General features: G+C 37.8%; 1 protein-coding gene across 2 annotated transcripts in view; it reads right to left on the reverse strand.

Moving 5' to 3' along the window:
• LOC139962180 (sodium- and chloride-dependent GABA transporter 1-like) overlaps nt 1–17,244 on the reverse strand; it is a 36,191-nt gene extending 18,947 nt beyond the window's left edge. Inside the window, exons 1-4 of one of the 2 annotated variants that reach the window (XM_071962156.1) lie at nt 12,602–12,737; nt 12,161–12,282; nt 11,289–11,513; nt 4,112–4,243 (exon numbers count right to left, since the gene is read on the reverse strand). In XM_071962156.1, coding sequence (XP_071818257.1) covers nt 4,112–4,243; nt 11,289–11,505 — 349 coding nt within the window. In that variant the 5' untranslated portion in view covers nt 11,506–11,513; nt 12,161–12,282; nt 12,602–12,737. Of the gene's footprint in view, nt 1–4,111; nt 4,244–11,288; nt 11,514–12,160; nt 12,283–12,601; nt 12,738–17,185 lie in introns of those variants that run through there. The other variant, XM_071962157.1, reaches the window with a different exon arrangement.
• Nucleotides 17,245–17,639: the final 395 nt, after the last annotated feature.

Raw genomic sequence — 17,639 nt, forward strand, 5'->3', positions numbered from 1 at the left:
CTTGGAACGTTGGAACTTTACCTCTCTAATATGTAATATTACATTTGGTGATGTATCTAGTACCACCTATATAACCTAGGAATATATACTGCCTACTGCCTATAGTACTACAATCTTCCCTAACTGAACACAATCAGTCAATTGATGTCGTCACGGCACGGTAATTCATGATGTTTTATACTCGTGTTCGTGTTCTCGCCAAGTAGAATTGGTTGGCACTGAACCAAACACGAGGCGGGACAACTTACACGATGACCCCCGAGTTTATATTCCACACCGAAAGCATAATTTTCGCTTCGTCATCCGAACGACGATAGACCTACGTATCTTTCGCGGCTATGGAAAATTTATGGCTAAAATGATCGGCTGGGCTGCCTTTACGGGAGGTTGTGTTGACATTCTTGAGATATTTTGCATGGGCACTATACAGCAGGTACATTCTGTGTGTGTGTATTACAGCATTATTGCCGGAAAAAAAGGGGGTAAAGATAACCCGGTCGATCGAGCGCAAGTCGAAACCAATTGTACTGATAAAGTAAATAAAAGCCTCAGACAACTGTAAATAAACCCCATTTTCCAAAACCGGTTTGAACAGGCTCGTCGCCTACAGAAGGACGGATCCCTATATACTAGGAGGTATTCTGCGCTACATTGTATAGCTGCATCCTTTGTGCCGCCATGTTGTTCATTAACTTAAATGTATTCATTAAAGTTACGAAAATTATTCCATGCCAAATTTCTTGTAAAAGAAGATCGATGAGCAGAGACAGTTCAAGAGCGACACCCAGTTCTCTGAACTCCAAGAGCGGGAGGCGTGTAGTATAGGTTTAACCATAAGTTGGGGGAAAATACAAACAAAACCTCATTTTCTAAACCGGTTTGAACATGCCCACCGACATCGTGACGTAAAATGTTGTTGAACCATGAGATAATCAGTATTGTCTTCTCACAGAGGGGAACATAAGTTTTCTTTTTTTCATTTAATCTCAACAGGACATTCATTTATTCAATTTAAAGAATTCCTCATATGATTGTTTGTTTGCGTTACATTGTAGCATAAAAATTACACTTCCTTGTTTGAACCGGTTTGGGATATGCCCACCGACATGTTTTCATCTGGTTATACGACACCGATCAACACAGTGAACGCACTAAGCTTAGCACAGCACGGCACATCGCAGAAAAGTACATACAAAAAAAAAACCGTAGCCTTACAGCACGGCAAAACGATATCCACTTCCAGCCGCCATTTTTGTTGTCCCTAGACATTGCATTATGCAACCTGATCTCTTAATGAGATGAAGAACTTTCCCCTAAATCCTCTTACGTAAAGACCCGCCGCAGTGATATGCGAGTCTGCAGTCCGGAAAGAATGTTTATTATTTCTGCTCTTCATTCAGATTGATATATGATAAATCATACAGATATAGTTCATCCAATTCATTCATAACATTGAGTATGAAGAAAATTGTTGCTGGTTATTTTCACACACATAAAAGTCTACGACGTTATGGTTGATGGTGGTCTGAATAAACATAAGGGTGTGACTATTTGACACGGATATGAGCTGCACAACAGTCGTTATTTGAGAAATATTTTACTCATTGTCTGACAGATTTGTTTTTAACTACCAACAGATAAAGGTAAAAGTTGAGTTCATTGTGCAAAATACTGGAGTATGAAAACAGTTGGAAACAGGGTTCGAGGCTGTTCAATCATTGTACAAACGGCTTTTTCTTCACGGCTTTGTAACACCGAATGTAACAAAATGCAATGATGCCTTCCATATTTATTTAGGGTTTATATTTTATAAAGGTGTGAGAAACATTGCAGGAAGTATTCCAACGTTTGACTACGAAATGTAAACATATTGTATATTGCATTGAAATACGACTACAGAGGACAGAATATGTTAATGTCTCAAGTAAATCATTCAAAAAGGTTTGTTTGGGCTCTCAGATGAACACATATTGACGCCAAATATTCTGGTTTAATATTTTTTTATTAGTCAACTTCATATCAATGATGTACTTCATGCAATGCATTGACAATCATCAAAGTCATAGTATATCGGAATAGCACTGGAACAAACGCTCTTTCACCTGTTTGTTGTTACAAGTATAATGCCGAAGTCGTAGCAGAATTAAAGGCTCTTTTTTTTTGGGGGGGGGGGGTTCAGTATATTTACTGAATCTCAAAATGGACATTTAAGACCAAATTTGTGTTCCGAAATGAAATTTTGAATGGTACATGTGATCTGATGATGATGATGACGATGATGATGATGATAACGATGATGGGAAAATTGATATTGTGGCTAACATACATATATATCTGTTTTATTTTGCCTCTTATCATAATTATGTTATTCAGCTATGATTGATCACTCTTAGACGTGTAACGTTAACTTATAAATTTCATATTTTGATATTTATTATACATAATGTCCATGCATACCTATTTAACAAATGTGACATTTACGTAATTACGTTATCAAAGAGGATCGCATCCGGTCAAATGCCTATATGTAACGGTGACTTAAATCATTAATTTGAACTGTAAATCATCTAGTTTGTTTCACATGAGGATGTTAGCAGCTGAGATATTGAAATGATCTTACTTCAGGTCATAAGTTTACAAACAAAAACTAAAATATAGTTAACTTAGGTATGTCGTGTAATGCCGCAATTCAAACATCTACAAATACCAACATTGTGACACATTCTGGAAAACTTTGTCCCCCCCCCCTTTAGTTAGTAGTGTAAATTGTGAAACTATTTTGATTCTACAAAATTATTTCAGAATATTTCCACTTCCATCTTCCTAGAGAAAATATATATTTACTAACGACTCAAAGCGTTTGCCATCACGCTATTGACCCATAGTCTTATAAGCTACACGTCCGATATAGAATGCGACACTATTTATCAATGCAAAGACTGTTCACAGATATATATTTAACAAGTTTAAGGTAAAGTGAAACACGTTATTGACTTACAGTTTCCTGTAGGTTGAAATTAAATATATCAATTTCCTGAAGAAACTAGTGAGGGACAATAAATCCTGTTTTGATATTATTTGCGCGAGACAGGTTTGTTTGATAGATGTACAGTTATCTATACAGACTTTGCAACCGCATCTCAACGACTGCTGTCTGCTGTCGCTTTATCAGCCAGGGAAATCCCACATTTTATCTTTATATTTTCTGAATGGTCTCGCCTAAAGTGATGAGTAAAATTTCACGATTCACACTTCTGATCCGATCCTTAGCAACATTTGTGTATCCCCTTACGATACAACATAACACAATTTATTATACCACACATAATTATGATAAAACCAAAAGTAGGCACAAAGCAATTCGCAAAGCATTTAACAATGTTACAAAAACCATTGACAGTTCACCTGTGCTAAACTTAATAACATGCATTACCTTGTCCGATGCACGAACTTGCATTAACTCTGTAAATGGGTTTATTGACCCAGTTAAGGTCCCATGTGTTACTCTCGGTAAGTCCTGTTTTGAATGGTGGTTGTGCGTGATAGACCGATGACCTAATTTATCAGCACGATGTGAGTATAGTTTAGTACAGCGAATAGAATCGTCACAAGTATGAGAGCGGCATTCACGTTGACATGTTCCTACAAAACACATACCTTTACTGACATATAAAACACGCCCATCATAATCTTATGGACCACCTCTGACCCATATTACCTACACTAGTAAATGCATCAAGGGCGTAGGAACCGGGGGGCTGGGGGGGGGGGGGCTGGGGGGGGGGGGGGGGGCGCCAGCCCCCCAGTGAAAAATATGGGGGGGGGCGGAAGTATCGTTCCGCCCCCCGCTCCGCAAGTCAGAAAACCCCTTTTTCATTTCCAAATGAGAAAAAAATCTCATTTGAAGCACCAAATTGCATCTAAGGCCACGTGAAAATGCAAAATTCTTTACAAAATGGAGTGGGTGTTGAAGTGTGACCATTGCGACATTCTGACCACTGCAACACTAACATAAAAGAAACACGTTTTACCTAGTTTATAGCTCATCTTAGTCGTGTATAGATCTAAATGGTTAACATGGAATAAATTCACGGTAAGGATAATAACCAACCTTTCAGAATGGGAAACATCTTCCAAACAGTGATACCTCCTTGTTGAAATAGTTGCCCCATGCTTATTTCGAGAAGAAATAAAGGGATCCCACAACAGAAGAGAGATATGAAGTACGGAACTAGAAATGCACCTGTAAATGTGTAAGAAAGAAAGAAAAAAGACTTGTAGAATTATTGAAATGGTGGGTGGGGGGGGGGACAACAGCAACAATTGCACTGTCTGGCGCATTCGAAATGAAGAAAAATAAATCCCTTCCAGCTTACAATAGGAGAGCATTATATTTCACAAAATTGTATGCAGATACTCAAGCGGACAAGTTTGAAAAAGAACGAGCAACTCCGAAGACAACAATCAAAATCAGACAATGGAAGACTTAATTGAAACAAAAGGTTTGACGGTGTTGGGTCCTTTTGATAAATGCTCCAGGTACGGCATTTTGCTAAGGACATCCAAGAACCCTATTATATTAGAGGAACCGGGGCGCACCATGGCTTCATTTTTATATTTACTGGAGATGTTGATCTTTCGAGACTATCAGTTAATATTGACCACAGAGACTGGTCGAGAATAGGGAAGTATGCGGTGGAGGTGAGTGTGTGTGGGTGGGGGTGGGGTGGGGGATGATATAGAATTTCCGCTTTAAACGCAGCTGCAGATTTTCCGTGTTTTCGTATTCTCTCGTAGAGATTTTCAAGCAATAAAGTACATATGAGAAAAAAATTATTGTGAAACTGTTTTGGAATACACCCTCGGGCTCAGATGGGATCCAGGGAGCGAAGATAAACTTTGCCTTCTCGTAACTATCTATATTCAATCACAATTGTGTTAGTGATTCCTTGTCACATTTATATATTATATTATACTTATCTTTATATGTCTGTGTTTATAAGCTTTAACAGACAAATAATCTTTGACATCTTTATAAACAAAAAATGTGGTTCTTTAAGTTAAATGGACAATGGCGTGAGCAAAGGATGTGGGTGGGGGGCGGGAGAGGGGCAGAATTCTAATTCAGCAATAGAATAATTAGACCACTGCTGCGGGTGTACACACCCTCTTCTCATTTGAACCTCACATCAACCATCAAGAGTATCTATTGGCACAACTAGAGTTTAGAAAACATTATAGACATAATTTATGGTCTACGTGTGGTTCAGAATGCACCATTTGACATCCGCTAAACATTAAATTACTTTCTGTTATCTCTGGGAGAGGAACTCCAGACCCGCCTCCTTTATGAAATGGTTCATTCACCTCTGGCCCTCACATAAAGGCTCATTTCCCACCGAAATCAGTTGGGAGATAGAAGTGGCCACCGTCCCGGCCCACACCTTGCGCAAACCAATGTACATTTTACTATCAAGTGTCACGGTCATCCGTGAGTTTATTTTGAGAGCTGACGGATTTTGAGTTTTTTTGTTAAACACTCTTGACCTCAAAATGATATTGACCTCCATGAGTTCAATGTGATTATTGTACTTACCAAGAGGGATATATGTATGAATCAACTAAGGTCAACCAATCGGTACCGTTTTGATTTATCGTGTTGACAAGTTTTTCAGAGTTTGAATTCTACTGATCTAAAATATCCTTCGGCATCCATCAAGTTTTAATAGTTTTTGTACTTACCAAGAGAGATCTAAGTAATAGCCTATGTAGTTCAACTAAAATATCGTTTTTCAGTTATCTTGTTTACAAGCAGGTGTCACCATGTACAGCAGGGTTTCCCTAACTTTATCCCCCCCCCCCCCCACGAACCCCCTGTGGATGTCAGAGTTGTCCACGAACACCCAACTTTTCGAGACACAATCTGAGTCATTATTATACTATAATACGCATAACAGTGCTTCGTAAAAGTGCATAGTGTAATATTGTAATGAAAAAAAAAACAAGAGATGAAAAAATATTTATTTGGAAACTTCAAGATCAGATCACGAATTGTATCACGCATCGATCACCCATCACACACGATGAGACGGATGCTCCTGTTTTTCGATAGACCTGTACGACTTTTGTACATTACTTAATTATATGATATATCAGATTTTAGTTCAACAAAAAGTACCGTCTAGTTTTGACTTTCAGAAACGTCTCACGAACCCCCTGGGATGGACTCACGCACCCCCTGGGGATTAATGCACCCCAGTTAGGGAACCCCTGATGTACAGCATACACTGCGCATGCACTACAACACCATCGCATTAGTCGCAAAAATGCCTGTCAGATAGGGGTTTATTCTTAAATTGCATTGGAATGTTTCTCAGAGCCCTGCTGGGGTCTCGAAGGACGAAGATTTTTCTTGATCTCTGACATCGTTTTGTCATTCGTTCTTGTTCTTCAACCACTCGGATTCCGACCCTTGGGTATTCGCCGCCGACGTCTGGTTTTCAGTGAAGGGGCCGTTGAAGGGGAGTGAAACTCCGGCATATGCAGAATGATGTTTTTACGCCTCTTGAGATAAATATTTTCATATATATATATATATATATGTGTATACATATATAAGTGTGTGTATATATATAAACATATCTATGTGTGTGTATATAGGCTATATATATATACATATATATATATATATGTATATATATATATAAATATGTGTGTGTATATATAAATATGTGTGTGTGTATGTATATAAATATAAATATATATTATATATATATATATATATATATATATATCACAGTAACTACAGGATTATTGTACTCGCTAAGGTAAATTCATTTACCTAGTATGAACACTCACAATCATGAACTCGTGTTAGAGCGTTTACAAGCCAATGCGTCACATACGCGCAAATGCAATGCGCACACACGCCATGACCATTCGCATAAATCCACGTAGTTACTCGGAGGGTAACGTTGCCTGTTTTTCAATTCACCTAAGAATTGTAGCATATTGCTGAATTGCAAACTCATATCAACTAATAGAGTTGCGTCATCGTATCATGCAAAAGCAACACGCAGCCACTGATAAGGAGGAAAAGTTTATGCAAAGTGTGCTTTCCAGAATTCACCTTCCGTAATTTTTCAATGTCACCGTACATAGTTCCGATTTAGGTACCTTGTCCATTGTTGTCATTACGGTATATAGAAATACGTAGGCGGAATCTAGGGAAGCTGAAGGTCTGGTTGACTAAGCAGCTGTCATCAAACATCACGCAACTTTCGCAGAAAATATGAAGTAAATTTTTTTTATTTTATGACCAGGATCATTTTCAACGTTGGTTTCAATGCTTCATTACTGACCCAATCTTTTGAAAAGACGAAACCTCGCAAAAGACAGTGTGCAATTGCTTATAGTTACATGTATAATGACGAAATACTAACCTTGAGACAGGGAGGGGACGACATCCGAGTCTTAAGATTAGTGACAGCTAGTCTTGTTAAGACCCTAGTATGTACAGCCTAGTGTACCTTTCTTTTTCACAGAGCTATTTTCCCGTATCTATTTGCTGTACTGCCCAGAAAACGCCCGCGGCAACGCTTTAGATTGATACTAGGGCCTTGCACATTTCTCCCAAGCTATGTTATGTTTCCTTCGATTTTGGCAGATTTGCTTCGGAAAGCGAAGAAGCAAATCAGGATTGCCAATTGGGCCCACTTCCCCCAAAATGCAAATTTCGTAACAATAATAGGAACAAAGATTTTGTGGTTTGCATAAGTTCACGCCCCTCTCTGGAGAAATGTCCATTACGTTTGTATCGGGCAGATCATCATCGGGCATATAAAATACAGTGGGCAAGAAACGGACTCTCATCAGAGTCATGTACAGTTTGCACGCGAGAATAAGAGTATTACAAACGACTTGGCCAAGCCTAAGTGACAGCGTGTGTGAAAGCTATCGGCTCTCCCACAAACCTGGAACTGTTGTTCTAAACCACGGTCTCCAACCTACAGCTGGCCTCTCTCTAGACTACCGGCATCTCTGTCCGCTATCTTGTACCGCATATCAATCTCCGTCACTCACTCACCTACCGAATCAGTTATTCAATTCAGAGGGTTAACAAACTTTTCCAGAAGCCAGACTTGCATGATCAGCATACGGTTTACGACGCGCAGCTAAACAAAACAAAACAAAAGTTTCCTCGTTACGGATTGGCAATAATCCCAGTTCCCAGTGTCTAACGTTGACGTTGACCTTCCGCTTGACCTTCCCAAGTTGTCGCTGCCACAAGACCCCAACATCGAACAGACTATTACATTCCGAAACTCCACCAAAATGGATAAAAATTTACGACAGATTACCGTTGGCGTGGCTGGCGTGCTTGCTGGAGTTTACTGTGAATATTAAGTCTCTACTGGGACCGTGATTGCGAGACAGACAGGGTCCCTACGGCATCTTGATAGTTTTGCGTGACAAAGTTCATCATGATGTACATATTAGTTGATTCAATGGTTGGATCATCCGTACTAAGTGTCCATTGCATGCACGGCACGTATATTTCCTTATAGTTCCTAAGTTGGAGATTGAGTTACCGGTAATCACTATATAATATTTTGTACTATTCAGCTTCATTTTCAAAAAGTGTTGAAAAGATCGGTTATGGATAGCATGACCCATGTTTTGAAGGACAAAACTTACTGGGTCATTGATAAAAACAGAAACTTGATGCCTAGATGTATCATCAATCTGATTTGTGTGTGTGTCGCGTTCCAATTGGTAACATTCCGTAGACTAGTGTACATAAAGTGTATTAGTGGTTAGGCATGACCTACCTCAGACATGAAGGTCAATGTCAAAGAACGTCGCAATAGTTTGCATTCTTTGAGACGGCCATCTTTAACTATAGAACTGAGAATATCGGTCACAAAGATCACAACACTGAGAGGCCTTGGCGTGTGCCTCTTGCATAGGCTGACCCTACTCATATCGCATATGTGGTGGCTTGGGCTGCAGTATTATTTTGATTGGCTTTCACTGTTAGAATTCTAATACTTTGCAAGGGAACGTTTACCAGCTCGTCACGTGTCTTGATTGCCTTAGAACTTATCAGAATAATATTGTTTTACTTTGAAGTTTAAGTTGAAGCATATGATAAGGATATACAGATGGACATTTCTGATCATATCTTAGGGTCAACGGTTCTACTATATGTTTTCTTTGCCAAAGTGATACATCTGTTAGAAGAGATTTCGGTGTTGCTAGGGATACTATAAATACAACATTCCAATGTGGCTTCACATCACGCATTTGCAAACAATATTGAATGTACAGGGAAGCCAAAACTCTAAGAGGAAAACTCAAAGAGGTGTGTCAGGATATCGAAAATTCTGAGACAAAAATACTGGGGTAAGTGTCCGAGGAGGGTAATATCGAGATGAAAATTAGCTAAAAACCTTTCAAAACCATAGAAAGAAAGATTGAATATAATCAAATATCAGCGAATTAAAGAAAGTCCCTGCACAAGTCGACGACGGCACGGTTCCAAAACGTGTTGCTTTGCTCTTGTGCTGTTGACTTGATGTGAATAAGAATTTTCAAAGTGATTGTATTCAAATGTGATTGTATTAGAAATATTTGTCAAAACACCTGTTATGGCAATAAAAGACTCCCAGGGGCACTTCAAACGGTTAACATCCATAGGAAATCTATAGTCAGTAACAGGTATGCCCTCGGTCATCCATTGTACTAACGTAGCCCACCTACATCTACCGAGGCAGAAAGACATTTAAAAGGTCAGGGGCCTGGCGAGGTAAGTCCCAAGCTCATGTCAAAAGGACAGATTCCAGGAGAGTTGCAAAATCATGCGCTCAACAATGGGGCCTCACACAAAATAAGAGAAAATTAATAAGGGGTTAATCAACGGTCTAGCGTGCGTTAATCACAGGATTAATGCACGATCGGGGGATAATGCAAGCGATGCACGAGGGCGGAGCCCGAGTGCATCCAGCGATAGCATTAACACCCGGAGTGCATAAATCATGTGAGTAACGCACGCTAGACCGTTGATTAACCCCGTTCATTCATACACTACCATTTGTGTGTGGGAAAAATCATAAAACAAAACATTTTTGGTTACATATAACCAAAGATTTATTAAAGTGATGCCCCGTAATTTTACCGTGCGTTACTCACAGGATTAACCACGGTCAGCTGACCTGAATGGACCAATAGGATTTAGGAATCTTTACTAAGTATGAATGAACGCGCGCGTTTAATCGCGTAAAAAATAAAACCCCACCATCTATGGGACGCCGAATGGGAAACGCGGTATTATATTTTATGTTTACAACCACTGCTATAGACAGCTTAATGTCATAAGCCTGCACTAAATACCGGGACGCTGTATTAATTAACTAATTATAAGAACATTGGAGACTTAATAGATATAGATATATATATATATTTATATATATACATATATCTATATAGTTCGTTACTCTCAGGGAACAGTGAATATATAATCTTCACCATTAATGATTCAAAGCTTCAAACTGACAACCGTATTACTTGAAGTGCATTGCTATTATTATTTATCATCTTTTTTGGAGGGGGTGGGGGTCGGGGGGGTTGGTGGTAATGACGAAATACCGCTTTGTTTAATTTCTACAGCAGTAGTCACTGGTAAATTTTGGTTAATGCATTCGATCAAGTATCTTAATAACTTGTCGCTAAATGCAGAAATACCGCTGCTCAATGCTGTAACGCATTTGACACTGCGCACCACGCGAAAACTTTAGTTTGCTGAAATTAGTTTGGAAAACTTAGTGCAGACATACATACTTTTCATACTACTATTTTACCATCAAACAGATGTACATTTCAACACTTGAGGTGACACATGGTTAAGTAAAATAAGGTTACTCAGTTCAACGCTATCGCTAAAAACCGCTGTAGGCCTACTAATTGGTATTACCGGTTACTCATCACTACATGATCATGGCAGTGGTACAACATTACCAACTTCTTTCAACAACTGTGGCGGTGAAAAGTGACATGGGTGTCTATAAGTCCAAGGAATCCACTAATCCATGGTTGCTTTAAGAACTTCATCACACTTCATCTCTTATAAGGTTTACGTTTTTACACGACTAAAGCTCTGGTAACGCAACAGAACGCTATGTAAAACTGACAGTAGCTTGCCATATTCACAAAAGATAAGATACTGTATCTAAAACCTTTAAAATGTCTGCACCATGAGAACCAACTTGAAAATGTATGAATGTACTTACCACCACCATTCTTGTAGCATAGATAGGGGAATCTCCAGACATTTCCAAGCCCTACCGCATATCCGATGCAAGCGACGATGAAATCAAACTTATTGCTCCATCCTTCTCTCGTCCGTTCGCCGTTTCCATCATCTGTATTGGAACTTACGGTGGGAAGATGTGATTGCAAAACGGTCTCTCCATCCGAGACAGTCACATCAAGTTTTGTCTCTGCCATATTGTTCCCTGAAAAAAAGTTGGTTAATACTTTGCTTAATAATAATATCTCAAGTAACGTACAATATTTACACACAAACTCACACAACAGATAATTAACTGGCGTGTTTTCTAGTTGAATAGATTTTATTTAGCGCTCTCGCTGGAAGACAAGTTAATCAGACGTTCATCAATAATATATATATATATATATATATATATATAGATAAAAATAAATATATATATATATAGATAAAAATAAATATATATATAAATATTTATATATATGATATATATAAATATTTATATATATGATATATATATATATATAAATATACAACATATCATATCAACATATGTGTGTGTGTCTATGTATGTAATTTCAAAGTTCTGCTCAAATAATGCCTATAGAGAGAGATTCTTAACGATGGTCGCCTATGTGTTTACCCTATACTCTTGTTTTTAAGTTGACATCTATTTCCTGTTACATCGTCTCCACTTTCCAACACGATATCTGTCCTTCCTCATTTATTTCCTAAACTATGTTGGCCTCTATCATGTCAATGAACTTGAATATAGTAAAATGATGCCAGAGGATTTCTACAAAGAATTTTATGATAGTAATTATTACAACTCCGTAACCTATCACCACATACAGTTTTGCTCATTCACCGTACCTCTCTTTCCACGTGCAAGACGTTGCAACACACAATAAATATATTTGTCCGAGGCCACCCTTGAAAATCCGTCTTTAGTCAACACGAAATTGATCAACTTGAATGCTTGAAGGTATCACGATCTGCAATGAAACGAGTAAATGTATTCGGTTCTTTTTCGAATTCGGATGTATACACTTCTCTGCCAACACAGTGAGTGGGTCTTGAACACTAGAATGTTACAACATATGTAGGCTAGTTATAATACATTCCAATTACTTTCAACGTTCCAAACGAAGTGCCACGTGCCTTAACATTTTTTTTACGAGCTCTGTACAGTATTAAAGGTCTACTTCAATTGCTACAGCAATGGATTAAAACAGATATGCGCTAAGTAGTTTAAATTCTCTCCGTGCTTGGTGGTGTCGCCAGTATATCAAACAAATTGTAAACAAAGATTACTTCTCCCAAACGTCAGAACAGAGACGGTTCAACTGGATTCCATATGTTAGTATCGTAACTTGACAGAAATCTGAAGACTGCGGTGTAACTATTTGTAAATCTGTGCTCGGATGTGATGAATGAAGCACAAAATGGGACAAAAAGGTGTCGTCACGTGACGTCTGAAAGTACGGAAGCCTTACAGCTCCATTAAGCAGTACCAGGTAAGTAGCCTAACTGTATATAGGCATGAGATCTCCAGCTATAACTATCGGGAGTTAATGTCCGAGTCGTTTACGAGTCTGGCTGATGTTATCGAGCACCACCCTCGCTCATTAATCTACGTTGGTGTTCTGCAATGTTGATGAACTGGCTTGTAAAAATATTGGAACTAGCCTGTATCACTTCCTAGTGCCTATTATACAAACCTTCCCGCTATACACCGCTCATTGCGGCGTGGTCGGGAAAAGGGTACGAAGGAAAACGGAATATTTTCGGTTTACACACATTAATATTTAGCAACGAATCATTTTACATTGAACATATTCTACTTAGGCTATGTAAACTGGTTATGACCTTAATATAACTTGAGTGTTGTAGGTTCTATATAGCTGTCATATAAACTTGCGTTGTTGTTTTTGTTTCCGATTGTTTCCGATACCAGAGATGGAACTGATATAGTTCATTTTCAATGAACGGAATATCGTAATCTGTTTAATCAGCAAAAAAGGAAGGCCTGTCAATTACAGCTAAGGCAGGACCTTCTTTAGGTCCCCCTGGCTCAGATGAGTCTTCCCCCTCCCCCCACCCACCCCCACCCCCACACAAACTGATAGTAAGGCCACCACGGCAGGTGCTGTGTTTATCACTTTAATGCAGTATAGCCTGTTAATATGTGTAAATAAATAGCATGCACAGCTGATAATTCTAAAGATCTCATTCACATATATTGATTACTGATTACATGGTTATACTACGAATGTCATAGGAGGATGCCAAAACTATTTCAAGTTTTTCAATGAAAATTTGCTAAGATTTCTAAGAGAAAACCTTCACCTCTTTGGCGTTCTAATTTTGGGCGCACATAGATCGATGTGAGCCCGAGCTCATCTGGCCCAAATGGTAACCCAGCCCTGTGTGACATTAACGTTCCTCATTAACATTATAATGATAATCGCATTCAGTACTTGAATTATCGAAATAACTTGCTTCAATGAAAGACTTTTTATATTTGTCTTTATCTCCTTTGTGTTTTGTTTTAAGATTTTCTAAATTAAATTCTGAAGTAAGAACACCTCCAACTTGGCCTTCGTATGCATATTGCGTGGTGAATGTGGAACTCCATGAGCTTTTGTCTTAATGTAAACCATACATGCACTCTGTTCCCATTTAACGTTGTTGACTGATTTCTTTGTTTATTCGTTTTTCTCTTAGGTTGCAGTCAAGAATGATAATTTACATAAGAATATATCAAACGTAGTTTTTTGTCTTCCATCCAACTAAGTGAAAGGTCACACTCAGAATAGTAACGTTATTTGGCATCTCGTCAAGTTTCTCTCAGTGTCGAACATTCAAGTCACAACTGTGCATAATTACTCAAGAAACTAATTTCGTAATTCTTTCCATGGACATTATTTCATTGTTTCACTTCTTTTTTCTTCTTTCGATGAGGCAAAGAGGAAACGTAATGTGATATCGCTAAACTACTACATGTGGTAAGATACACAATATAGACGCCGTGATTAGTTTCTGTGATGAAGTTCTGCCATGGTTTTTAATTTTATTACATGTATGTTTGACATTACGTGAAAGAGATTATTGCAATGAAGTGGTAGAAGGGATAAAAAAAACAATGTATTAGAGGTTATGTTTGAAAGATACCAGAGAGAAAAGTCACGTCGCGATCTACCGAATTTATCTCAATAATAATAATAATAATACGCAGTTCTTATAAAGCGCAAATACACACTTAAGTCTCAATGCGCTCAATGTTGTGATGTCTTGCAGTTTACCACCAGGAGGTCACTGGTTCTTGGTTTCCTTTTCATATTTTAATGTAAATAAACAGTACTACTGTTTCTAACAGTTTCGCTTTTTAGCTCTCAGTTTTACAGTGCACCGTTCAGGATACCTTAAAGGATGGCTTGATAGGTACCAAAAGAAATTTCTATATCAAAATTCATGTGCACCGTTAACACTACAAGCGGTTCACGTTGAATTTCTTTACTATCTTCGTTTCTGAGAAAGGAACTTTAAAAACTTTTGATTGTCATCAACATTAGTATCATCATTATTTGGACAACTCAGTCTAACACAGAGACCATCCAGTGAGTCCTTCAAATGCAACACATATAACTCAACTATAGTGTTATAAATATTTTTGTATTTCTTATAATGTGCGAGTATCGAAATTTCCGATTTTATGGAGCAATAAAGTTTTACTTACTTACTTACTTACTAGAAAAGAACATTTTATGAACGCCTCAAATCAAATGGATACAAAGTCAGATGCATTCAACTAGGATAATATAATGCTTACAAAGCTTGCCATCAAGTCATCTATTCAATACAGGAATATGTAGCTCTATAAAGTCTATACGACTATTATTTATTAACGTCTGATGAAAAGATTTAATGTAATATGATAAGTAGTATTAATATTTGTCATTTAACTTAATTAGTTTAACTTAATACTCAAATTGATGATTTAATGACGCCGTTTGTGCTTTTTTTTTGGTTTGTTTTCTTAGTTTATTTTTGATGTGAATCCGTAATAAATATAATCCGCTATTTGTACATCTGATTACTTTGGTAACGTCATTTTACTGTTGTCAAATGGTTATTCAACATCATCATTTTTGTTTTAACTGTACCTCAGTCTATGATGAATGTTGAGGAGTATATACGTATATTTACTGTAGTAACTGATGTTTCCGATGGTTATGAAACATGTGTTGAAGGTAATTTTTGCAATTTTACAACAAGGTAACGAAACGTCTTTTCAGCTCCTCCGTACCAATGAACTTTACATCAGAAACTGTTTGCAAACAAAACCAGCTTTCTCTATAGGACCTACGTGAAGGACTACAAAAGGTCACATTTTTGGAAGTAACCTTTGTTCTAGTAAACCTGAGTACAATTACTATTTAGAAATATCTGCATGCCTTTACCTTAAGCCTAGAGATATCTCGTTCTTGACTCTCTACGTTCATATGTTTCTATAGAGCCGTTTGACTTTTCTTTACTGTTCTTCTTTAAATTCTTTTTTCTTTTTTTTTGCTGAAATCTTTGGCTTCAGTCCAAAACTTACAGACAGGTAAAGCAAGCTAAAAGTAAACTACTCCCCAGGTGACGTCTGACACGTTAAATAGTTCAGACCCTTTCAACCTTCTTATGAACGTGAGATGATTATCTCTTGAGGCATTCTTTTTTTCGTAATAGGATAAAATACATTTACCGTGAAAGTATCCATAATAAGTGACCCATTGACATCAATGAAAATTTACGCAAACAGGAATTGCTAGAATTTGCTTAGTTGTCTAAAAAAAAATCAAAGTTTTAACTCCTCTTACTGTCATTTCCTCATTATAACCGACTGCTCTTTCAACTTTCAACTCTTCTGACCGTTAGGCTTTAATGCATACACACAGATACCAGGTGGTACTTGAAGTGAAACTCAATGAATGGAAACATCTGCAACTCCACAATGGAGTTAAAATAATTGACGTGTGTCACACCTGGGACTTAAAAGAAACAGTATCAGGTGAATTACAGAAGCGAATACAAAGGGGTTACACTGGGGAGCCCCATGTGACTGGGGGAAACACTGAAAACGAGAGAGTAATATCAGAGATGTTATTTTGGAGATCCTGTTAGTCACAAACTTTATTGTTTTACTCTACAAGTAATAAAAAGCAACTTGAATATAATAGCGGCAATCAAATGTACACAGAACCATAAGTTGCAGAAAATTTGTCTAGCATTAAATGTTGAGATGATCCCTGAATGTTATTTATATAGGAATACAAAATACAAATACGCATTGGTCTGGTGATCCCTGAATGAAATGATTCAGCTCAAAGGGCAATCCCCATGTATATAGGTCACGTGATACCTTTGCCGCGCAATATGCACGAACGCGCGTATCGCCTGCTCGTACGTTTACTAGCCTAAGTGCATATAATATACACTCCCTATTCTTGTGAAGCATAGTTACCCGTATACTTACTCGAATCAAGTAGTAAATCATGAATATATATATATATATGTGTGCTTGAAATAATGGGATAATAATGACTTAAGTATATGGTGCAATATCTATCCTGGTCCCAACTGACTAAACAACCATCATGTTAGGATGATTCTTACGTCTTCTTCTCAAAACTTGTTTACTTAAAACGTGACACACATGATAACCTAACACAGTCATAAGTTAACATAAGGCCTTGACTACGAAGCAATTTACGAATGAAATCGGAATGGATCGTTTCATGTTCTAATCAAATCAGTATTACACAAGAGGCATTATCTATGCACCATATGTTATTCTTCATCTAATACGTTGCCTCTACAAATATATCAGAGAGAATGGTGACATTTACTAACCTGAATACGAGAGTGTAATGTCCGAGATGGCATTTCGGAGATCCCGTTGACAATCTTTATTGTTTGGCAACTGCGCCCTCTGTTTTCCGTATCACATCAAATTAATTTGTGGGGGGGGGGGGTGCTATTACTAGCCTAAGTCACTGCATTTGCACTCCCTATTTCTTGTGAAGCATGGTTGCCTTATAATCACTCGAATAAATAGTAACTCATGAACATGAATATATCTTGTGCCCATAACACTTTTGCAGACATTGAATTGGGGTCTTCAGCTATGTTTATAAACATTGAGAAAGGAGTATGTTATGAAAAATCACTGTGGAGTTTGTTAGTCTGTGATTCTGTTATATACGTATTTATCCTAGCAATAAATCTCGGCAACAGAGTGAAAACGGGAGTCACAGATAAACACCCATTCATCTGGTGTCATGTATTCCCCTCGGCATTCACACAT

The sequence above is a fragment of the Apostichopus japonicus genome, chromosome 20, assembly GCF_037975245.1.
Source record: "Apostichopus japonicus isolate 1M-3 chromosome 20, ASM3797524v1, whole genome shotgun sequence".
Classification (NCBI taxonomy): Eukaryota; Metazoa; Echinodermata; class Holothuroidea; order Aspidochirotida; family Stichopodidae; genus Apostichopus; species Apostichopus japonicus.